Source organism: Indicator indicator, chromosome 13 (assembly GCF_027791375.1).
Source record: "Indicator indicator isolate 239-I01 chromosome 13, UM_Iind_1.1, whole genome shotgun sequence".
In the NCBI taxonomy this organism is placed as follows: Eukaryota; Metazoa; Chordata; class Aves; order Piciformes; family Indicatoridae; genus Indicator; species Indicator indicator.
The window spans coordinates 16,664,645-16,688,849 of record NC_072022.1 but is presented as its reverse complement, the minus strand read 5'-3'; the positions used below and the strand labels follow the sequence as shown (position 1 = coordinate 16,688,849).

General features: G+C 41.0%; 1 protein-coding gene across 2 annotated transcripts; it reads right to left on the bottom strand.

Annotated features, from left to right (window-relative positions):
- Window positions 1–1,510: 1,510 nt before the first annotated feature.
- On the bottom strand, window positions 1,511–20,155 carry TRA2B (transformer 2 beta homolog). Of its 2 annotated transcripts, XM_054385801.1 has the most exons (9): window positions 20,086–20,155; window positions 13,191–13,324; window positions 9,268–9,430; window positions 8,431–8,619; window positions 7,024–7,139; window positions 5,712–5,795; window positions 3,466–3,528; window positions 2,679–2,752; window positions 1,511–1,890 (listed from the first exon to the last, which is right to left on the bottom strand). In XM_054385801.1, the coding sequence occupies exons 1-9, from the start codon at window positions 20,119–20,121 to the stop codon at window positions 1,880–1,882; spliced, it is 870 nt and encodes a 289-aa protein (XP_054241776.1). In that variant the 5' UTR covers window positions 20,122–20,155; the 3' UTR covers window positions 1,511–1,879. The 2 variants fall into 2 exon arrangements, with proteins under 2 accessions (XP_054241776.1, XP_054241777.1); XM_054385802.1 differs by lacking the exon at window positions 1,511–1,890 and having other exon boundaries at window positions 2,671–2,752.
- Between the last annotated feature and the right edge of the window lie 4,050 nt (window positions 20,156–24,205).

Genomic DNA, 24,205 nt, shown 5'->3' with positions numbered 1-24,205 from the left:
TCACAAATGAACTTCAGGAAGCACTTCATGAAGAATCAAGTGCAATTTAGCCTTCATGGGATAGGAAAGGTCAGGTTGCTCCCAAATGAGCTGTAGTTCAATGTGCAAGCACTTACCCTATGATTACCTCAGGTTTTTTTGTTAGGCTGATGAACTATTACAGCAGTTTCCACGGAATGAAGAATTTGAGGGAAGAAGAGGCTCACAGTATTAAGTATTACCACTTAAATCCCAACCTGTGATGGCTTTTGGTGGCACTATTCTTTATAGCTGAATGCCAGCACAGCAGCTCATACAGCCATGTTTTAAATTCTCAAAGACTGCAGGGGTAGGCTCCTGATCACTCATCCTCTGGTGCAAGCTGCTGTATAAAAACCTGCAGCTCAGTCATACTTAAGAGTATCACACCAGGACATGTGTGAAATAGTATTCAGAAAGAAATTGGTATTAGGTGACTATATAAGCCCACAGTTCCTCTGCCTGTAGAACACTGCACCACCCTGCTTCTTCCTTCCAGTCCCCTCCAAAGGAACTGCTATGTTACCAACAACTTCCATTGAAGTATGTAACTAGAGTTGAAAACTACAGTAGGACAAGAGATTACAGAGGCCACCAATAAAAAATGAGACAGAAACACAGAGAGAGCAGCTGTTTGTTCCAGTCCCATATAGAAACAGGGCAAAACACCAAATAAGGATCAAGAGGCTGCAGGTCCACAGGGTCGTGAAACTGCTTTTAGTCCATGAAAACACTACAAGTTGCCATACAGGAAAAAAACAGTAGTAGAACCTAAAAAGCCGAAAGAACCGTGGCAGACGTAGCTTAGCATCTCACTGCTCTTCCTCCTTTTTAGGTGCTCCATGCTTGGTCACCATGGGAGCTATAATACCAGGCTAAGAAAATTTATAGTTTGACAAAAGTACTTTCTAATCTTGCACAAAATTTTCCTGTCTCGTGTGTGAAGTTTATGAATCCAAGTAGGCAAAAATGGTACTATACTGGTAGTAAAGCATTGAGTGACATTGTACTTTAGCCAGATATGCAGATACAGACACACCCTCATTAAAAGATGGGATAATCAGTGAAGAAGTACGGAAGATCAAAGTAGACTAAATGTTATTTCACTGCCTTCTCAGAGTGTATAGTTACCTATATCCACTCTTTAGTTCAAGGGCTCCATGTGAGAGCAGGTGATAACCTGCTGAATAGCTCACCCAGACCTCAGTAGCATTACCAAGAGTTTACTGTAAGTCTTGCCCCATGTGTAGACTGCTGCTGAACGACATCTTACTGCTCTACACACATGCACATGCTCCAAGCACTAGGTCTGCATAGCTGAATGTATTATGTTTAGAGAACAACTAGCCAGCAACACAAAACTACGGTCAATTTTACTTCTGGGCTTCCAAAATTATTCCAGAATACATAACCTAAATACCGTAGTCTCTTTTCAACTCATAAAACTTATACTTGGCAAAAGTAAGTAGGAAAAGAAAAAACAAACGTCTTTTTATTTTATTTTCCACTTTTGGAAAGCATTTTACACAGGTTGATTTTCAGAATATCTTGGAATCAGTAGAAAAAAAACCTAACTGAACAGTTTGTCTTTACAATAGAAACCTTTCGGGAGTCAAAATTGAGACTAAAAAAATACATGCAAAACATACTCCTTTCAAAACACAACTTGAAACAAAGCACCAAACTACACAAATACGCTGAATGAACATCACAGAAGTAGTCTTCTTAAAAGGTGTAAAAGTCACCTATTCACTAGGCACTGTTCACTTTTTTTAAACAGAAGAGACAATAAAAATATTGTCGACAAACTTGCAATTTCAACTCAAAGGCTGTAGCTGGAATTTCCTCTGTGTGTCGTGCTTTAGTAGCGACCTGAATTAAAACACAAAATACATACACCATTAGACTTACAAGGATTGGCAAATTAAAGACTTCTGTCTAAACTCACTGCTATCCCTCAGCTTTGCATTAAATTCAAGAGCCTTATGATATGTCTGGCAAAGTCCAGCCGTCAAGAAAGTTCTGCCAGCAAGTTCCTTTCTGTAGAAGAAAAGCCCAGCTCCTGATGCACACTAACTGTTCCCTCCTGTCCAGCTTCCTCTCCTATCAGGAAAAGCAGTTACCCTTCATAGTGCTTGTTTTCATGTGGACACAAAGAGCATACATGAGAACATAACCCATTCTTTCACTGTATCCATTACAAAGGGAGTATGCTAGGAATGCTATTGTGTTTTAGTAGCTATCTGCCTCAAAAATGCAGCTTATCTTCCATGCAAATGAGCAATTCCAAGAAAAAAGCACTGGTTGGACCTTGGGATGCAGTCAATACTTTTAGCAAGTTATGTAGTGAAATTTACTTTCAGTGTTAGAACTTGGGAGGTTTGGAATTTGGCCTTGCCCTTCGGCAGGTAAGCAGACTGCTAATATTCTACAAACTCCTGTTTTAGAGTTTCAGAGAAAGAAATGGCACCACAGACTTATTAATGAGTGGTATTACTGCAAACGAAGTATTTACTCTCTCCTCAAAGTTGCCAATTGCTCAGTGAAACATTAAAGGGGACTGTGGTTCAAAAAAGCATGACCACACTGAACTCATGCAGTCCTTGTGGACACAAAAGCTCAAGCAAAGTTCAAGCCAGGTGGAAGTTTCCTTTACTTACGAGGTGAATAGGACCGAGATCTGGATCGAGATCTGTAGCCCCCTCGACTGTAATATGGTGATGGTGATCTCCGCCTGTGAAAGAGGGCAACAGAAGCAATTCCTTTGTTAGAGCCTCTTGCAGCAGCTTTACCTCTAAGCCAGATCCTGGCATCTGAAGAAACCGGAAGAGCACAATGCTGATCAACATTTCTACTAGATAGCAGAACAAATATTAGAGTGTTTTCTTAACACTTTTTATCATCACCAGGTCACAGGAGTATTACTTTGGACTAACAGAGGAAACAAGCTCTCTTGTGTTTACAATTTGACTACAAGAGTTTCAACCAGGAGCATCCCTAACAAGCAGAGTAAATCAAATTACACCTTAACTTTTAATCTAAATGACTTGTTTTGAGATGAAGAGTTTATTTGATTAGCACTCACTGCCACAACCAACCCCACCTTCTCATCCCTCCAATCCAGGCCAATCCTCAATTTTGCGCTTCCTTGCCCAGTTCCATTCACCTAACAACAACAAAATAACCAAAACCCCCCACAAACTTCCAGAGATTCAGGACATTAGTCTACTGGCATAAATCAAGTTTTTTTCCTGCACAAAGCAGTCCCTATACTAATCTAACTCCTTTACAGTGTGATAAAAGAACCTCTGAAATGCAGCACTGCATTTCTATTCAGCTTCTATTCATGTGTTTACAGGTGTCCTAGACTTGATTTACAGAATGCTCCCAAGATACCACATGTAACAATTTCCACATGACCAGACACTGAAAGCTTTCTTTTCGTACCTGTAAAACTGATCCCTGTCTTGAACAGCTCTCCATCCTCCACCTCCTCCACCACCACCACCTCTGTGAATGGAAAAAGTAAAATGACAAAAGTCCATTGTACAAGCCAAAAGCATTATCAAGTGTTAAGAAAATGACTACAAGAAAACGTTGGTTCCTACACTGATAATATGTACTTCATTCTGTTTATTTTTAGGTATTCCTGGAATGAGCTGGCTAAACTCTGTAAAGGAGCAGTTAAGGAGGACTCATGTTCCTGATGACCAATACTGTAGTATTTTACAATGTCATGCTCTCCAACAAGCAGCAGCGTAAGATCTGTACATCATTTTTGCTCCTAGAATAATTTCTATTCTCAGATGCCAACCTTCTCAAAGCAAGCAAACTTTCAATTCACTGTCCTGAAGAAAAGGCTGATTCCAGAGAAGTGGGAAAAAAAAAAAAAAAAAAACACACCCTTACATCTTAACACTTTACAATCACATATACGAATTGAGACACAACTTCTAACACAGAAAACTGCCTAGAACTGAAACAATACATTATGGTATTTAAGAATATTAAGTGCTAAGAATATTAAGGGCCAGTACTTCCACAGATTTAGAAACAGCAAAGCATTACCAGACAGGTAACAACCCAAAATTTGGATTATGGAAGAGTCACTGCCACAGGCATCTCAGAAGCTCAAAAAGTCTATAAATCGAAGGACAGCGAACCCTCAAACACCATGCTTTCAATCAGCAAGTCTTCCCCCTTTTTTTAAGGTATTCTCCATTTGGCCAACAGCTAGTGTGCAAGATGGATTTTTTTTTTCTTTTAAGGTTACTCTTTAGGTTACAGGTACTTTTCCAGAAGGAATGAAGCATCCCAAGACAGTGAGAAGAAATTATTTTTACCAATTGGAAATTATATCTTAAAAGGTTTACTGCAGAGAAGGCAAGGAAGACAAAGTAAGGAATTGTTACCAACCGATTTCCTAGGACAGAGCAGTAGTTTGCAATGCTCTACTGTATCTTTAACAATTCCAACTTTCCCTTCTTCATGACACACACTATTTTCCTCAAACAACCAAGATTTGTGGCTTACATTCACTTTTCAATATCTGGTATGAAAAGATACTCTAAAGGTTCTGCAGTGAACTAAAGCTCATTGGGGTGTGGGATTTTTTTAACTCTAAGATAGGAAATAGAAATCACCCTTGCTGGAATCATCATCAATGAGTATTTTCACCCCAAAGCCCTAGCTTACAAGAGATACAGGATAGGATGCAGGAAGGTCAGAATTGCACCCAGCACGTGGCAGCCTCAAAGACCTCAACCAAAGCATGGGCCATGAATTCCAACATGCTACACTCAGACTAGTGCACTAACTGAAGCAGTCTGTCTTTTCTTATCACTCTTACTAGCCTGCTCTTCCTCCCCAAAGGCAGGTACTCAGCTTTTTATGTTCAGTCACTATTACAGTCTGGACCTATTCTCACCAGCACATACACAACTCATGGAATTAAAGCTTCTGATAATCACAGAATGTTAGAGGTTGGAAGGGCCCTAGAAAGATTGTTAGGTCTAACCCTGCTGCCAGAGCAGGATCCCCTACAGTAGGTCATACAGGAACACATCCACGTGGGTTTTGAGTGTCTCCAGAGAAGGAGATTCACAACCTCTCCTGGCAGCCTGTTTCAGTGCTCTGGCACCCTCACAGTGAAAAAGTTTTTCCTTAAGTTTAAATGGAACCTCTTATGCTCCAGCTTGCACCTGTCACCCCTTGTCCTATCATTGGGTATCAGCGAGAAAAGCCTGACTGCTGACTGATGAAATTTTCCAGTTTTTCTCTAGTACACTACATCCAAATTGCAAGCTTCCACTTTAATTCCAGCTTGAATATTAGAACTGCACCTGTATTCTCACCATTCCAATGCTAACAGATAAACCAACGAAAGATTCTTTTTAAATGAGAGTAGAGAGAACATATTTTGTTCTCAAAACCTAATGCAGATTAAAAAATCTTTATAGGCAAACTCACGCTACAGGTTAAACACCCCAAAAGTATTTCTCGATCTGCCCAAATGTGATTTGTACTGAGCAGTCATTCTGGTAAAGACTGCATAAAAAGATTCCAGAAAGACACCATGTGCAAAAATATTTTGGCACACATGTAGAATAAACTGCTTAACACTTCTAAAGGTAGAAGTGTACACAAGAAAGTAGAGTTTAAATAGCAGCTGAGTATTACAAATATTGCCTCACCTGTATGATCTGCTGTAATAGTCACGATCATCATAGCCTCTATCGTACCCTCTGTCGTAGTAATCTCGGCGTCGTGAGCTGCCACTACAAATGATGAAAGAGAAGTACATTTAATGAGATATAAAACATTAATATTGTTTGCAGTGCTTTCCAGTAGGCAGTCAGTTAAGTATATGCCATTTGAACTGGGTTATACTGTTACCTCATGTCCTCACAGATGAAACAACTGTGAGCACCCTTACTTTCCCATCGGTGCAGCTGCCAACAAACTACTAAAATAATTGCTTTTTCTAAATTCTTGAACTTTAAGACAGCTACACTTTCCTCCTTGGTCTGAAAGCTTGTAACTTTTTGGTAACATAGGCATACAAGGAATTCCATTCTGTGACAACTTTTCATTCACTTTTAACTCTCAGAAAGCTCCTTTTGGAAGAACTTTCCAATTAAATAAAACCTACAGTTTCAATATGACAGCAACTACTTAACCACCAGTACTGTTAAGATGAAAGCCTTGGGGAGAAACTGGGCAATTACTTGAGAGAAGACTTTACGTTCTTGGCATCTTTAAGTAAAAAATGTACTCCAAAGATAGGGCAGACCACGCTACATAGCTGCTGAATTATTATCTGTTAATTATCTCTTGAAAACTCAAGCTTGCAAAAGGCACTAACATTTGAAGGTGTATACGATGACAGCATAATTTAGAAATCATAAAAAACCCAAGAAAACTATCTTACTGTAAACATAAACGTTAAGATAACTTGTGTCTGGGCTGCATAACTAAGAAACAGGATTTTGCTCAATCCAGGCTGACCCCCGATCAGTCACTGGCAAGCACCATATAAATTAACTCTTCCTGTCTAAAAAGCTGTAAATATACATCTCACAACTGATGGCTGTCCACATCTAGCCTCTCTTTAATGTTGAAGATCTCCTTTACCAGTGGAGTTTAGTTTTCATAAGCTTTGGTGGATAACCACAAGTGCTAGCAGAACTCCTAAGGATTTAAAAAAAAAAAAAACAACACAAAAAAACCCACCAAAAAAACAACTACAAAAAAACAACCAAACTAGACATCAGTGATTTTTGCATTTTAGTTTCTAGTACTGAAACAACCTCATAACCTATAGCACACAAGTCATAAGCAAGGAAAGAGCTTTCAGAAGAGTGGATTAATGCAAAAGCCCAATAAACTATGAAACCCACAGGGAAACAGTATCTGTACCTTGGTGGGGATACAGAACAGTTTTTAACAAAATACAAGCCAATCTTATCTGCTGCTGGTTTGGAAAAGCCCACACAAGTAACTTACTAAGTGGGCCTTCCCATATAAATTCCAGGGGTAGGTGTGTGAGGTCTTTTTGTTATGGAGAAGTCAACCCGGATCCTTCTTCCATCCAGCTCCATTCCATTGGCACGTTCCTTTGCCTAAACAGAGTGATAAAATACAATTAGCTGCAGGTATGAAGTTTATTTATGACCACAAATTTCTAACCACTGCTTCAGGATTAACTCATAACATGACTCTTAGCAAGCACATCTATGCCTTATATGTAACATTGAATACAAACTCCTAAGACATTCTAGGCAAATTGGATATAAACTTCAGCAACCACTTAAAATGTGGCTTACATTTCATAAAAAGCGTGAAAGAAACATAATTTAACAATTGTTTCAGTACCCCTATTTCTAAAATGATTAAGAGGAATCTCTGAACATGCTTATGTAGAGAGACAACTACTCTAATATGAAACAAAGCATTCAGAAGTTAAGAGCACTACTGTTTTTTCCTCCAGTAAGTTGTCAAAATCTACCATAACCTTGAATATAATAATATCAGTGTCAAAAGTAAATCTGAAGTACAAAAAAACCCAAACCCAGTAACTCCCAAAAAACATCCCCTCCCCCTGCCCCTAAGCCATTGTTTTTCGTTTTTGGTTTTTTTTATTTTTTTTCAGCCAAGTAGCAAGACCTACATCCAAAGCTTCAACCTAACATGGAAGCTTTCACATCAAATTTGGAAAAGACAAGACTAGAGGCTTTAAGGAGTGGAATTTATGCAGAATTTAAACCTAGTTACAGCCCATAAGCACACTGCATTCCAAGGCCTGGCTGGAGTGTTAGAATTCTCTACCTGGCAAGTATAGACTTCCCCGTTCATTCTGCAGCACTTATAAATCCTGTATTTGTTACAAGGTTTTTGACACAGTTTCCAATTTAACAAACGCCTTAGGGTTTCCCCTGTACACTTATAGGCACGAGGAAGCCATGTACAGCCTGGCCTTTTATTTTCAGGAAAGATTCCCCCTGTCCTTTCAGACCAAAGCACTAGAAGTCAACAGAATGCATCATAGCACTCCTACAAAGAGCTCTGCAATGACTGCCTGGTCCACTCTGTACATGGCTGTTATTAACTAATATCACATGTGGAGTTATGAAGCAGCCTGGGTCTCTCTTTCTTGTTGGCACAGGTGGCACCATGGCTGGCACTTCAGACTAACCTGAAGTTTGCTTTTGTGAATTCACAATAGTTTGGCCTGCACAAAGACCAGTGTTCATACCTCTCCATTCTCTCCTCTGGTACACAGGAGGTACCTCTAAGACATTTGTTATGATGTGCCAAGTATTTTTTTAAGCCTGGGAAATCTCACAGCCATATCCTGTTACAGAATATACATCCTAGCAACTGTTAACAAATACATTTGGTACCCCAACCTACTTCCTTAGCATCTTCAACATTTTCAAAGTACACAAATGCAAATCCTCTTGAACGCCGAGACTGCTGATCATACACAATGGAAACATCAGCAATTGGACCATACTTGGAGAAAACTTCTCTGAGATCTCTTTCTGTGGTGTACAGACTCAATCCAAACACGCCAAGACAACAATTTGGGTCAGGATTTGCCTAAAGAAAGAGACAGACAGGTATTAGAATGAAAACGCTTTTATCTGCAGTAGAAGCTATTTCACAATTCGTTGACTGAAAGCTTCAAGATAAAACAACAACAAAAAGATACCGAGATTCAGGTTGGGTTAATTTGCTGATAGATACTACTACAGTCAAACCTACAGGTACACAAGCCTCCTTCAACAAAAATACTTTGCATTTCTCAGGGTACTGTACAAGCTACAATTAAAGCACAAAGTTTTCCCTCTAGAGGCTAGCTGATGACTGTTGAACACAGAGATATACATGCAGAGAGGGGCCAAAACCACACCTTCATTTGTATTAGCTATCACCTTTTTCCCTACTTCAGCACATATCAAATTACACTCAGTCACCTGAGCTTTTAAGGCAGGTAAAAGCAAAGTGTCTTGCATGCTTCTTTAAAAATGACACCATCAAAACAGCTTTTAATACAATGTTTTAGTTTTCCAGGCTTTCTAATCAAGTAATTCTATCCCCATCCTTCGCCACATTTATTATGTTCACTCATTACATCAATTACAGTGACAACAGCCTGCATTGGCAGCACTTCTAAAGGCATCTGCTAAAAACCAAACATGACACCCTCACAGAGGTAGGAATCACCTACTTCTGTAACAGACATACCCTGTTTCCAATATGACGTCTGCGAGTCGACATGGGTGAATGGCTGTGACTGTGTCGTCGCCGATAATCCCGACTGTAAGACCTACTTCTGGACCTCCTGTGAGAGCGGGAACGGGAGCGTGATCTTGTGTAGTGTCTACGAGAACTCCTCCTTGATCTAGATCTGAGGGAAAAAGGTTCAGTGTTGGGTTTGACTTCGTTTGTTAACCCTTAAAAATATGTCAGATATTAACAAAAAGCCCAAATACCCATTTTCTACAAACCTGCAGTAGCACATGACTTGGCTACTCTAGTCACTCAAAGGCTTGTTACTTTTAATAACTGCTGGCTAAATCTTTACAATTATTGTAGATGCTGAGTGACCTCCTGTAGAATGACAGCTTCAAGTTATTTTCTTATTCCACTACAGCTTTATAACTTTCTCTAACAAGGCTATCTTGATTTGACTTGGTGTATGCTTAGAACATTCATAGCATTGAAATAAAACTAGCTAGGGTGGTTTTCTTTTAAAGATTCAACAGAAGGAAGTAACTTAGAATGCATGACTGCAGAATTGCACATTTCTGCTTATTCTAGCACTCAGAAAAACACTGCTTTCAGTGAGACTGAAAGCAAATGCCCCTGAAACAGAGCTTCACATAATGAAAGAAGCTAAGCAGTAGCTTTATTTCAATAGTTATTTAACAGTGGTGTTCATGAACATTGACATGTTCAAATTTCCAAGTGTATTTAGGCAAACATGCAACTGCGCATTAATGTGAGTTGAGGCATCCTCACAACAGTTCCAGAAGTGTTTTCTGACAGCACTAGGTCTGCTGAGATGAGGCTCTGAAACACTTCAGCTCTCTCAACACAGACCACCTTAGCTGAAAATCTAGGCAAACACTCAAACTGAAGTAGTATACCTGAGCTTGGCCTGCTGATGGCAGTCACTGAATAATCTGCCTTCCACACAACTACAAGGAAAAATCACTGCCTGGTTAAGAAACACAATGAACAGTGTAACATTCAAAGGCTCTAAGTCATAAATTGTTAATTTTCAGACTAATGTGTGTCTTAAGTGTCTTTCCTCTAGTCTGTAGATGCCAAGGTAGTTAAGTACTGACCAAGACCATAAGCTACCATCATTGTACCATTTCCACAGTAATACCACCACTACACTGGCATGAATGAACCTGGTCATACTCCTGAGCATTTACTAGCTGCTTCCACAGTCAGAATTTCTCACTAGGCAAGTGACACCAGATGGCCAAACTGCAGGATATACACTGCTACCTGTTACACGCTTCCATAAAAAAATGCCCTTAACCTTCTCAGAAGTGAGTCAGCTAAGTTCTGATATCCTTAAACATGTATAACATGTTCAGGAGAAATGACTTTGGCATGTCCCATTACAATACTTCAAACAATGTATACAGAAAATTATTTATGGCAACTGAAAGTAAAAACAAAACAAAAGCACTTCCCTGAGGCAAAGGAAATGGTAAAGAAAGACAGAAATAACGCTACTGATGACAAAAAGAGAAGCTCAACGCGTGCATACAGCCATGTTTCAATCACTGACATGGAAAAAACCCTGAAGGCAAGCACAAAACTGTTGGTTCCAGGTAACAGAATGCACCCACTGCATCTAACAAGACCTGGACGCTTCTAAACTAGGCAATCCATTATGTGAGAGAACAAGTCTTATTTAAAATAGGCACTGCTTATATTTCTGCTTTAAATGGCAGAGTGCCATTATTCTCCTTTGCTGCAAAGCAACTGCAGCTGACAATCCTACTCCTGCATTAGGATCTGTTTGGATCTCACAGAATTAACTAAATATAACAAGCATGCTACACTGCTGCTGAAAATCTCAACAAAAACATTAAATCAAGTATATCCACACCCCAACTGATAAATACACCAGGACACAGATTTGTTCCTAAATTAAAGTTTAATTTATAAAGCTGGTAACTAAAAAAAAAAAAATAAAAAATTACACTTCCAACAGCAACTATAAAGAAATAAAGTTTTCAGTGTTATTTATCTGGTGAGAGGCAGTTAGATGATCTCCTTGGAAGAGGTAAGCATGTTGGTTCTAAAGATGTGCCTTGACAGGTGTCCAAACCTGCTAGTAAACACACTAACTTTGTAATAACTTTGTAATACTCCTAGTCATAGAACAGCTGTTAAGTGCTCAGGAAGCAATGGCAGTCAAAAGCTTCTCCTTTTGTTGTTTAAGAAGTAAAAAAGCAGTTGCCTGGCTATTATTTAAAGGATGATTTCTTCTGAATCATTTGCTAGATCTCTTGTAACATTCTAGATCTTCTATTTGCTTCTTCCAGCATTTTACACAATTAGTGACTATATTCCTAGACACTACTACAGTCAGTCTGCAAGTGAGAAACAGTGCTTGAAAGAGTATGGAATCCCTATGGGTTATGGATTAAGGTGCAGAAGAACTGCTGAGCTGGTCCTGACTTACTTGTTATCATAAAAGGTTTCCTCCAAAGGTTATTTGGCATTCTTCACACTCAAGAGGTTTTCAGAACCCAACTGATTGTTTTTCTACCAGATTAGTTGACAGATTTGCTTTTGCACAACAGTGACTGCCAAGTGCATGATTTGACAGTTCTGATTATGCCTGAAGTATACAGAAAAAACAAAATGAGAAGCCTCTAAAGTAAAAATTTCTCTTGTATCTTCCTTTTCCCAGAAGGCTTTCAAATTGATAAAACTGTCCTCACAAGGAGACCTAAATGCAGTATCTGATGGTGTCTCCCATCATGAGTGATTGCTAATATCAATGTCCTCTGAAGCTCTCATCCCTCTTCTTGCCTGAGCCCCAGGATCTGGCAAGCCTAATTTATTCTTACACACTTCAGTGTCTTATGAACACCTCAGCTGGAAACCCCACTGATGAAACCCACGTTTTAACCTGAACGTTTACAAAAGAATAAAGAAACTGTCATTCACTTCTGTAGTCAGCACTCAATTGTCTGTTTATGGTTGGACTCAATCTTGAAGTCTTTTCAATCGGGTGATTCGATGATCTAGATTCTGAAGAAAACAATGCCAGTTCACTCACTTCGAGGTTCTGTCACCTCTCCATTCTTTATGAAATGCACTACCTCTTGTGTAACATCCGGTAAAGCAAATGCAAAGCAGATAGCAGTGACACAGTCTTACTTCTAGACTATCAGCACATTGTTTCAACAGTTTTAAGATTAATTCTGTGACCATGAACAGATTGTTTAGCAGCAATACAGTGCAAAAGGCACTTTTCATAGGCAGCATTTGTGTTGCTACACGGTAAATACAATAAGCAAGCTACTTTCTCCACAACTTTTAAGAGCTTGGAAAGCTATCTCATCTTTAAAGCTTTCCATTTTGCTAATTTTTAAGTTCAATTAATAGAAATTTAATCAAACAGAGGTCTGTTGAAATTCACATTTATCTCTACTGTTTCTTTTTCATAGAATATACTCTTAGCTACCCCTGAAATATCACTGCTTCCAGTGAGAAACTGTAATATATTGATATGACAAAAATCTGATGTGCAATATTTTTGGAGCACACAAAAATTAACATCTTGGGGGGGAAGTGGAAAATTGAGGGGTAAAAGGGGTGGGAAACATTAGAACTACTGCATTACACTCAAACTAGCCATTATTCCAAGACTTCAAAGGCAGGCCACCTCCAAACTCATACCAGCAAGATGCACAAGCCTATGCAGTCAACTATCTCTTATGGAAAAAAAGCTGCAAAAGCATTTAACTTGATCTTTTTAAATCCTGAAACCACACATGCCTTACTGGATTAAATGTCCACGTATCACCAGTTACCTCTGGAAACAGAAGTGGGCTAAATTGGATTTCAGTTCACCTCTGACAATCATCCGGTTTGTGAAGAGGAGGAAGAGTTAAAAGAAGTAAACTCACCTGGATTCAGACCTGGATCTAGATTTTGACCTGGAACGCCTGGAATCCTCCTTAGATCGAGATCTTGCAGGGGTGTGCCTCCCCGACTTGCCAGACCCATGAGCGCTTCCGCTTCTGGAAGCAGAACGGGATTCCTGCACGCAGATATTGAAAGCCTAATTTGTACAAAAATTTCTTGTTTACCTAAGGTGTGTAAACAAGCTCCAGTGAAATAAATGGTAAAAATTTGTATCTATGTGTCCGGGCAGTTGGCATTAGAACTGCCTAGATTTTTAAGAAGTTTTTATTTTTTTCCCTGGTAGACACTTCTTTACCCTGCATATACTTTTGCTATTAAACAGATAATGCATGCATGTTTAGCAAAATATACAGGGACACATAAACAGACTAGTAATTACTTAGCGTAGTGCTTTCAGATTCCAGATTACTTCTTATCTTAACTTCATTTTTATTCCTTTTCTTCATTCTTCCGTTTCAAATTCTGACTTCTTTCATCTTCCCCACTTCACACAAATTGCTCAATATTCTACAAGTGGGACTTCTGGTCTGATAATTAGCATGCATTCACTTTCTTTTTTTTCAAATTTCAGCTTCACTTATTCCTGAGCTTCAAATAATTCTCATTTATAAAACTTGTCAAATGGCGACTTCCGCATTTTCCTTCTTCAACATTAACCTTAATAGAAAAAGAACAGGATGAAGAATATTTAAAAACTCCAGGATAAAATCTAGTGCCAAAACTGAAACTAGAAAAAAAAAGTTTTGTGGACTTTTACTATATATGCAGTTCAAGAATTGCATCTACCAAATACCCTACTATTTTATAAACAGATTCAGTCAGTTTAACTTAGTACTAAGTAACTGAAGTCACTATTTATGCCTATAATTAATAGCAAATGCACAGCAGATCAACTTATTATCTACTAATGAATTTTAGCATTAAGATACTCGAAATACTTTGCACTGTCAGCCACACACTAAGACAAAAATCATCAAGAAGTAACTTAAGCAAGGTCCCTATTGTGGCCAGAGATGACTAACTGATAGGATTTTTGAACGCAAAAAGCACAACGTGGTTGGTCTTTCAGTGACTTACAATTACGTTTCTTCTGGGGATGTTTCTTGCCCTTCAAAGAAGGCCCAGTTTGAAGGTTTATGAGCAGACTCACACCTACTTTGTCTGCACAAGTGTGATTGCAGATGCAGGCTTCATTCTTCCACATAATTCATAGTTTTCCACTGACCAAAATGCAATTCTGTGTAACACACTCAAACACTGTTTTGGAACAATATCCCATCTAGTCTATTATTTACTTGTAAACTTCTTTGGTAATGACCTGATTGGTATTTTAAACTTTTATATTCCTTTAATCTACATAATTCCTAGCCTCAGTCACATGCCTTAAACAGTTGCTTTCAACACACTAGAAGGTATTCTTTATTTCAAGGTGTTAGATAAAAATCTAAAATTCAGCAGCAGAGTTCTATTTACTTTGTAAAAACAATGCTAACTTTTCTGTCAATTCTGATCAAGAATGCTCACTAACACCCGAGTAAGAAATTTCTCTCAGTAAATCCATCAATCACTTACTAACATCTCCAAAACCTTTAAAACTCAACTTAATGAGCATTCCATACTAAACATTCAAAAATTCATTTGCTAACTCAAAATTTCATCATGCTTAAACCACTTCCACAAAACTTGAAACAAAATTTCACTTTTACAATTGCCTACCACACAATCCTGAGGAGGTGGGGGAAAGAGGCATAGCCATGGGGGAGAAACAACTTGCAGGATAAAGCAGGTCTTCGATTAATACAAGAGCAACAGAAATAACACAAACTTGGCCTTATTCTTCCCCATCAAAATATTTAGGGAGGTGTTCTAAACTATAGCCATCTCATATACTACCACTGTAAAGGGCAAACACTGAGAGCCAATTTCAAGTTACAAATAACAAATTTAACCTAACGCCATTACTACCTTCAGAAAAATAATCCATGGAGTTCCAAATTAATGTATTAATTTAGCCATAAGAAGCCTTCAACTCTAACAGAATTTGAAAAAGCAAGACCGATGAAGGACTGAAAAACAAACTATGGCTGTTATCCTTTTGAGGAAAAATACTTCTGCTCACAAAACAGAACTCTCAGTAGGTCCAGGCTAGATAGAAGGAGCCATGCTCAGATACAAGTGGTCTAATACTGAAAAGAACAAGAGATGCAGGAAAGGAGCAAAGCAGCAGGGAGGATCTTGTCCATAAACATACCCCCTACCCTTTTTAGAAGTGAATAAGCTTTGAAAAAATTAGTAGAAAAAGGGTATTAGTGTAAGCAAATGAGTGAAGTATTCATGTATTTGATACAATTTTTTTCTACAGTGTTTGCCTCACATGTTAAGATTGATGTGGAAAATAGGTATCTTGGATATGAGAAGAAATTCAGAGAGGACACCTTAGGACAGCTGTGTACCTAAATCAGAAAATTAAACAACTAGCTTATTTTCACTGAGCTCCTTTGGACCTTACATATTCCATCTTTTAAACATCCAGATCATCCTTCTTCAAAGCATTTATCTTTGACCTACCCAATTTCATTATTCCTTTACCAGAATTCATTGCACCTCCTTTGTGCCAGATATTACTAAGACTGATAATAACCCCTAAAATTTCAAAGTTGTTACCCTGCCCACCTCCATTTCCAGAAAATCCTTCTTACCCCAAAATTTCAAGCACCAGGAGCATGCAGCACTCCAAGTCTAGTTTATACCCCATTTACTGACACCCCTTAAGGGTTCATAGAATCCACTCCCACAGCTCACTTAAATTTAGGACTTTCCATCTAGTTTTGTTGTTCTTAATATATTTTGGTTTTGCTATTTCACTTTGTGAATTTTTCCTTTTAACTGCCAGTGTAGGCTCCTGTCGTATGTGGAAGAAGAAACAACCTCCTTTATTCTACCTATATTCAAACACTGTTGGTAAGTAGATCAAGAGCGGTGTTCACTGTTAATTATTGGTTTTCTAGCCTTGAGTTTACGCAGCATGGATTTTGAAGGTCACCAGAATCCCTTGATCTTTACCAACAGTTCTTTCCCTTCATGAGGCATTACTGGAAGTCAGCTGGAACCCCTGAAGTTCAGGGCTTATAGTTTGCAAATTACTCTCCACATATTTTAAACACATCAAACACTGTATAATACTACAGAGATGATATTTGTAACACCTCTAGGTACATTCAGAAAGATGCTTTACAGCTATCCACTCTATAAGCAGGAAATGCCACAACAGCAGGATTATTTGGGAGGCAGATAGAAAAAGTTTCCTCTGACAGAAGCAGCTTAAGTATGCAAGCGAGGACCATGTATTTGCACTGAGATCCAGTTTTTCCTTACAGGAACACAAGTTACAGACTTCAGCTACCTAAGATAAGATACAGGCAAATAAAATTAGCACTATTTTTTGAATCCTAAATACCTCTCAACATGTATTGCCACTTGCTTTCCTAAAGGAAAGGTGCTGCCTCACACTACACATTATCACATCTGCAGTTATGATTTATTCAAGGTGCAGTCGTGCTGATTCCACATTCCTTTAATCTCTCCACTGCTGAATTTGGGAACTGGTTCAACAGAAGAGTAACAGCATTTGCCACTCTTTCCCCTGAAGAGTATGATCAGATCACTGCTGAGGGGGCTGGGAATCTACCCAGAGGGAAAGCATAACCACCCCTTTATACAAGTTTTCAAACTCCACCAAAAAGACAAGAATGTGATTTGGAGAACCAAGCTAACAGAAGCAGCCCAGCTTCTTCCTACCACCGCTGCCACTTGAGCTGATCCTGGGGGCTCATTCAGTGCACCAGGACATTAGGAAACTCAAAAGGCAAACTATTTTCTGACAGCTTAAGGTACTGAAACTGTCCACCAAGAAGTCAGATCAAGTGCCAGCTGAGGTTCTTTTGGTGACAGCAAGTGATCAGATTGTTTCTAATCTTTTCAAACTGCTTCCTTAGATATTCTTCCACAATTTAGTAATGAAAAAATCAGGCTTTTTTCAAAGCATGTTAAGTACTTTGTAAGTAAATCTATAAATTGAGCATATATACCATTCAAGTTACTCAACAAAAAACCTGTCAGTTTCTGACCAGACACATACCAAGCAATCACTATCAGCACTAACCCACTCATAGGGGACTATTTTGTCCTTTGACCAGTCTTCTTTACAACCCTTCCATGTCAGCACAATTTCAATGAATGAAACCAAAATAACAGTGACTTTGGAAAATGTAGCAGTATTACAGTTTACTGACAACATATGAAGTATCTGTAACATTTAGTAATGTATAATCAAATCACTTCAATTTTCTTCTACAATTTATACTCCATAGTGGAAATTTTAATTGGGGATTTTTCCCCCCATCTTCCTTTTTGCACTGTGACAGAAGCCAATTTAAGTTTGTGTTGCTGCTGAAATACCAAGTCCCATTACTCGGGAAAGCACCTCGTCTATCATCTTCATCCCCAATGCTGACATTAAGACTTGTGGCTACACAATCAAGTCAAGTCTGCAAAACAGTGCAGCTGGAAATGGAATCAGAAAAAGAAGGAAAAAAGTTCAGGTGCTTTAATTCCCAAACTTGACTGACTACAGAAACACTAACACAAGGGAGAAAAGAGGAACATTTTCAGGAGCACAACTCTTGTTGGCAGCACAGACTTGGAATAGTTGAACAGACAGTTGTAAAGTCGTATCCTAGATTATTTATTCATTATTCAAGAGTTTCTGCTCTTTAGAGACTTCAGTGCTTCCAGTGTGAAAAAGTACAAAGCCACTGAATCAGTAAAATACAAGGCTTAAGTAAACCAAAAATAAATCTTAACACTGGCAACAGCATTAGAAAAGCCACTCCCTGATCTAGTCTGAAATAGCAGGCTTGTAACTCAATGGTTTCATCTTTTAGTTTTAAGAACATGTACATTACATACAACTTACCTATTTATGATCCATAAAAGCTCAGGCATAACCCATTTTAAGCCTTGGTGAAGCCTGCAAAGTTTTGTGTTTTTTGGTGTTTTGTTTTGTTTTAATTAAGTGAAAGTATAGAAGAGAGAACATAGAAAAGCAGATTGGGCAAGTGATGTTGTCCCATCATATCCTGAACAATTACGTTTCTAGAATAGTTTGTTATAATGATTTTAACATTTCCGCTCATTCTGATGGAAAATGCAATGAAAGTTACCCTGGTAAACTAGTGAAGTTGACACCTTCCTTAAATTGGTTTTCAGACTTGCACAGAAAACTAACACAATAGAAATCCACCTTGAGAAAGTCAGAAGTAATATTCCCTTGCTAAAAATACACCAATTCCAAGAGTGACATGAACCCATCAACTGAAAGACGATATGGGAAGTGGTAGAAATCTATCCAGTCTTTTAGCATTTATTTCTATCTAGCATTTTTATCTTCCTGGAGATCAAATTTTTCTAACCTCTTCTAACCAAGTTTTTCTACTTTGAAGTTGAAACACCCACGCTATTAAAGCTTATTATAGTGAATCTGAATAAAGACATAGTCAAAGAAAGACAATGCAAGACATGGCAATTTTGTGTTCAGAATTATTACACCCTCTTTAATGGCTTTTTGTTGTTGTTTATTTTGCCACTTCCAGTGAAGGTTTAAATTTTAAACCACTCATCACCGCCACAACTCCCTGATGCTGCAGTTAAAAAGTTAAACTGGTGCTGAAAAACATAACATTGAGCTTCGCACTGCGCTTGCCTGTTGCAGTAAAAATGAAAAATATCAAAGGAAAACAAGACTAATTTACTGAAGAAAAATCAACTTTGAGTAATCTGTATTGCAGATATACATTACAACATGAAGCCTAGCAAAATCATCTACTGCCATGTTAGTAAAATTCCACCCAGACGTTAACATCTTGCAGTAACTATGCAGTTTACAAGAACATCTCTCGTAGGTTGCACGAAGCAAGGATATTGCCCTAGCACAGTTCGAAGTTGAACTTTTCAACTACTGCAATCACATTTAAACTAAGAGACCAAGAATGCAAGGCCGCAACTACATCAAGAAGCAGAGTTAGTATTTCACAAGCGCGAGGAGCAGCAAAGTGGAGCTGAATTTACGAAGTAATTACCCAAAAGTGAACTGCAATGCAGCTTTGGAGAGAGCGTAACAAAGGCTGAGAGTACTATCGGCTCCCAGAGGATCTTCCTTCCCTATGCAGACGTTACCGAACAGGACTGGGGGATGGAGGCATCAGCCGAGATCGCCGCAGCCCGTCTACGAGCTCGGAGGAGCCTGATGGGCCGGGGCATGGGAGGGTGAAGACGACAGACCCCTGTCCGCCCTCCGGGGCCGCGACGGAAGCTGGCAGCTGCCGCACAGTCCCGCCACAGTCCGTGTGCTCTACCTCACTCAGGGCAGACACGAGACTGCTCCGCCAGGGAGAGACACGCCGGCGACGGCGCAGCTGCAGAGACCAGAACACGCAGCGCCGCCAACCTCGGCCATTTTGTCCCTCTCCGGCACGCCCGGTCACCAGCCCAAGATGGCGCCGGGCAGACTCACGATGGGAGTGCGCCGGCGGGCGGGCAGCTAGAGGATCCCCGCCGCGCGCCCCCCCCACCTTCTCGGTTGGACCAGCCGCCATCTTCCCACAGCCGAGCCCTCGCCCCACCGGCTCTCCCGCGCGTCCACCGAGGGCCTCCTCGCCCACCGCACCATGGCGGCCTCTTCCGCGGCGGCTCTGCCACCCGTTCCACTCAGGCAAGGGGACAGGGAGGAGACACTGGGGCAGACAGTGCCACCAGGAGAGGGGCGAAGTAGGACAGAAGGGGCCCGACCGCGCAGCGCACTCAGGCTCCGTTTATTACCCGCTCGCCGTAGTTCTGCTCTCCGCTATCGCTCATTGTCTCGCCGCACCGCTCCCCGAAACGCGACCGACCCTGGCGCCAGCGTTTCCGTAAAGGAAGTGACGCCCAGGGCACGCGCACGCCCCGCCCCGCGCTGCCGAGCCTGGAGGCGCAAAACCCCACCCTAAGGTGCAGTTCCACTGTGGGGTGAGCGTTGGATGTCTCTCACCCCACCGGGCTCGGGTGGAGATTGTCTTGTACGCCCGGACGGGGAGACTGAGGGCAAGGCCAAGACCTCCTCTTTCCCTTTCTCCAGCCTCGCTCTCCACAGGCCGCGTAGGCTTTTAAAGAATCGCTCTGCCTGCAGGGCGCTTTCCCGGAGCAGATGCCCAAGCGTTTGAAAGCATTAGTTTACTGCGGGTCGGGATTAAAGACTGGGGACTTCCCACACTAACCACGCGAGGGCAGCATAGCGTTTACTGGCCAGCCGGCTTTGCTCAGGCCTGGACTGGCCTGTCGGACGCGTACCGCTGCGTCTGCCGGCAGCCACACAGGCACCGTTTTCTCCATCACAGTCACTCCGACTGTCGGTGGCTGTTTTATTTCACCATGGCAAGACATGCGGCACGGGTAAAGCATTATCATCCACAAAGGGTCGACGTGACTCTGACTGTGCAGGTATGACACAAGGACACCCAAATGAAGTGTGGACATGGAGGTGACAAATGGACACCTATGGCTTATTATGACCTATTGTGAGGTGACAATGGACAATATTTTGGTTTAAGCAAAATGCTGACTCATTCAACACTCTTGAAGCCATGGTGCCATGTGCAGGAGTGTCTGGAGACAGACTGCACCATCACACCCTGCTGGCATATCCCAGTGTACCAGTTAGCCAGCACACTGCCACTGAAGGAAGTGATCCCACTCCTCAGCTGCTCCCATAGCCATCTGATGTACCGAGCAGCACTTCTTTTTCTTCATTTAAATGCATTTTTTCATAGTGTGAGAGTTGGGATAATCACAGAATCACAGAATGTTGGGGGCTGGAAGTGACCTCAAAATATCATTGACTGCAGTCCCCCTGCCAGAGCAGCATCACCCAGAGTAGGCCTCACAGGAATGCATCCAGGCAGGTTTTGAACGTCTCCAGTAAAGGAAACTCCACAACATCTCTGGGCAGCTGTGGCAGGTACGACACTGCCCTCCCTGCCACAAGCACAGGGTCCTGACAGGCTCCAAGAAGGGCGCTGGGGCTTGCTGGAAGCTGGTAAATATGAGCTTGACACCCCCAGACATTAGCTGGCACCTCTGGGTCTAGAAGTCAGAACTCCAACTAATTATTAAACTGATCACAGCACAACAACTCTCAAGGATATAAACAGAGTCCTGCTATGGAGAGAGTTGAGTTCACCTCACAGAAGCAGCCTGGCAGTCAGGTCTTCTCCCCTTAGAATGGAACCTAATGAGTCCTCACCCTCCTTGGTGAGTATACCCATGGGGAGATTTTCCTTTTCTGAGTGAGTCTATGCACATTTTGGTTCATAACTCCAAATAGTTTAATTAGTTATAAGGAGAGCAGATTAATTGTAATAAATCCACAGTTTTTGAGTGGCTACTGCTGCCTGTTTTGTGGGTGCCTTCATGACAATCTGCTCTCCTCTACCTGCTCAAAGCTGTGAAAAATCACCCTTACATCTCTTTTGTGAACCTGCTCCAGGATGATGCCTCTTGGAAAGCCAAAAGAGCGGAAAGGTGAGATTCCTCCTCTCCCTGCCTCTCAAATCTTCTCTCTCCAGGCCTCAATCTCATCCATGTGTACCTGAGACACCAGCAGAGCTTGTGAGAGGTGTTTTTAGGAATGCTTCCACCTTCTGCCTTGGTGTTGCTCACTGTTGCTCGCTGACTGGTGACATTTTGAGGGGGTTGTCTGAATTTTGGAGCAGGGATGTAAGCTCCTTGGTGTCTCCTGACAGGATGATAGGCTGGGTTGGGACAGAGCTGTGGATCCTCACAGCTCACCCAGCATGGAAAACTCTGCTGATGGTTTCTCCTCTGGTCTGTGCTGAAGGATAGGAGTGGGAAGAAGCTGCCAGGAGGGAGGAAGCGTGTCTCTGGGAAATGGATGAGGATGAGAATGATGCCCTCACATACAGAAAACCTCATGTGCAGAAAACCCAGTTTGATAGCAGGATCCAACAACTCTAATGTGAAAGGGAGAAGAGGTCTGTAAGCCTTCCCTGGGTAAGTCCCCGGGATAGTATCTCTGAAAGGTTTTCCTGTTCTGGGGACCTTGATTGAACTCAGAAGGGTTACAGAGAAAAGGCCAAAAGTGTCTATGACAACCAGCACAAGGATGGTGCATTCTGCCTGCCTGGCTCCCTACAGAGGAAGAATCTTCTTCCTCCAGTGAGATGAGAACATCTCTTCATGTTAGCAGTGAGGCCTCCAGCCTAACATAGAGTCATGTTGATTCTGTACCTGAGAAAACCAGCCTGAATCTTTGGGCAGAGAGGCTGTTCTTTGGTTTGGTTCATTGGCTAAAGCTGGCCTGATTATTTACATCATGGTGCATCTGCCTTTAAAAAGTCAAAGGCATTGGAATGTGCTGCCTAGGTTGAGCCACCAACTCTGGATGTGTTTAAAGGTGGTTTTGATGCGGTGCTTGGGGATATGGTTTAGGGGTGAACTTTGTAGAGTAGGGTTATTGGTTGGACTTGGTCATCCTGAGTGTCTTTTCCAACCTGAATGTTTCTGTGAAAGCACAGTACCTGTAATCCTAACTGCTGTGCTAAAAGGGAGGAATGATGGCTGACATAAAAGAGCAAGGTGTCTGGAATTTTAGAGAAAGAGGGAATTAAACTGTCCTTAGGCACAGCAGTTTCTTTCTTGGCAAACTTCTGAAGAAGATTTGGCTAGGCAGTAAATAGTAAGTTAACAGCACTTACCTGAGTCACTATGTCCACTCCAAGCTCTCTTTAAATCTATCACAACCACAGCTAGAATGGTCTGAATGGCCAGGGCAATGAAGTTGTTGAAGCCAAACATCAGGTGACAGCAGTCTGGAACCTGAGGGGAGGCCGGCAGATCAGTTAGGTCACACTGGGTGCAAAACTGTTGCTTTGATTGATGATGTTTGGTTGATGAAAAGAAACAAGTTGTGCAGGTGATATATCAAGGACAGAGTAAACAATGCTTCATTTGTTTGCTTCCTCTTTGTTATTCTACTTCTGACAACTGAGTAGCTTGGTCTCCTGAGAGATCTTGGCTGAGTTTGTGTCCAAGATTCTCTTTTATTCCTTCTTTACGCCACAATATCGTTAAGGATTATCTGCTGGGGAACACGCTATACCAAATCTTTTCTTGCATTCCTTCAGTTTGTGGCCTGTGACTGTTCAGCAGGCAAATGAATCTTAAACCCATTAAATGGTTATTTTATTTATGCTGCAAACTGTAACCTTCCAGAGCTGGTTATTGTTGTGCTTTGTTTGAGTTTTACCTTCGTTTAAAAGCTTTAAGCAATGTTTTACTTTTTCAATGTTTGCTGCTCCATCTAAAAGAAAAGGTAGAAAATACATACGTCCTCTACACTCAGGTTTTTATCAGGTCCTGTTAGATAGGGAGTCAGGAAAGGTTCTGATGGTTTCATCATGCGGAAGAATCCATAGAGGCAGAGGAGCAGGGTGGGAAATCTCCAGGTGTTGCTTTTCTCTGGCTTACTGGCAGCCTATGGCCCCTGCAGCAGAGCTGTGGAGGAATGTGATCAGAAGGGTGACAGTGCCCACTCAAGAACAGAGATGTCATGCAATTCCTTTGTAGTCTCTGATTTCTGAAGCTAAAGAGTGCTCATTAGAGGCTGGCAGCTGGAAAGCATTTTTCTTCATCACCTAAAAGTGAACAGCTTTGCTTGATGTTTGTCTGCTCTCTCTCTATCAATAAAGAATGTTGGAATCACAGAATCACAGAATGGTGGGGTTTGGAAGGGACCTCCAGAGATCGTCGAGTCCATGGATGGAGGTTCACGAACTTTTAGAATTCGCCTTATGTAAGTATTATCAATGGTTAAGGGATTAGCTTCATAGACATAAATAAGGCTGCCATTGAGCTTGGTAGAGAGGTGAAAAACAGGAGTGCAGCT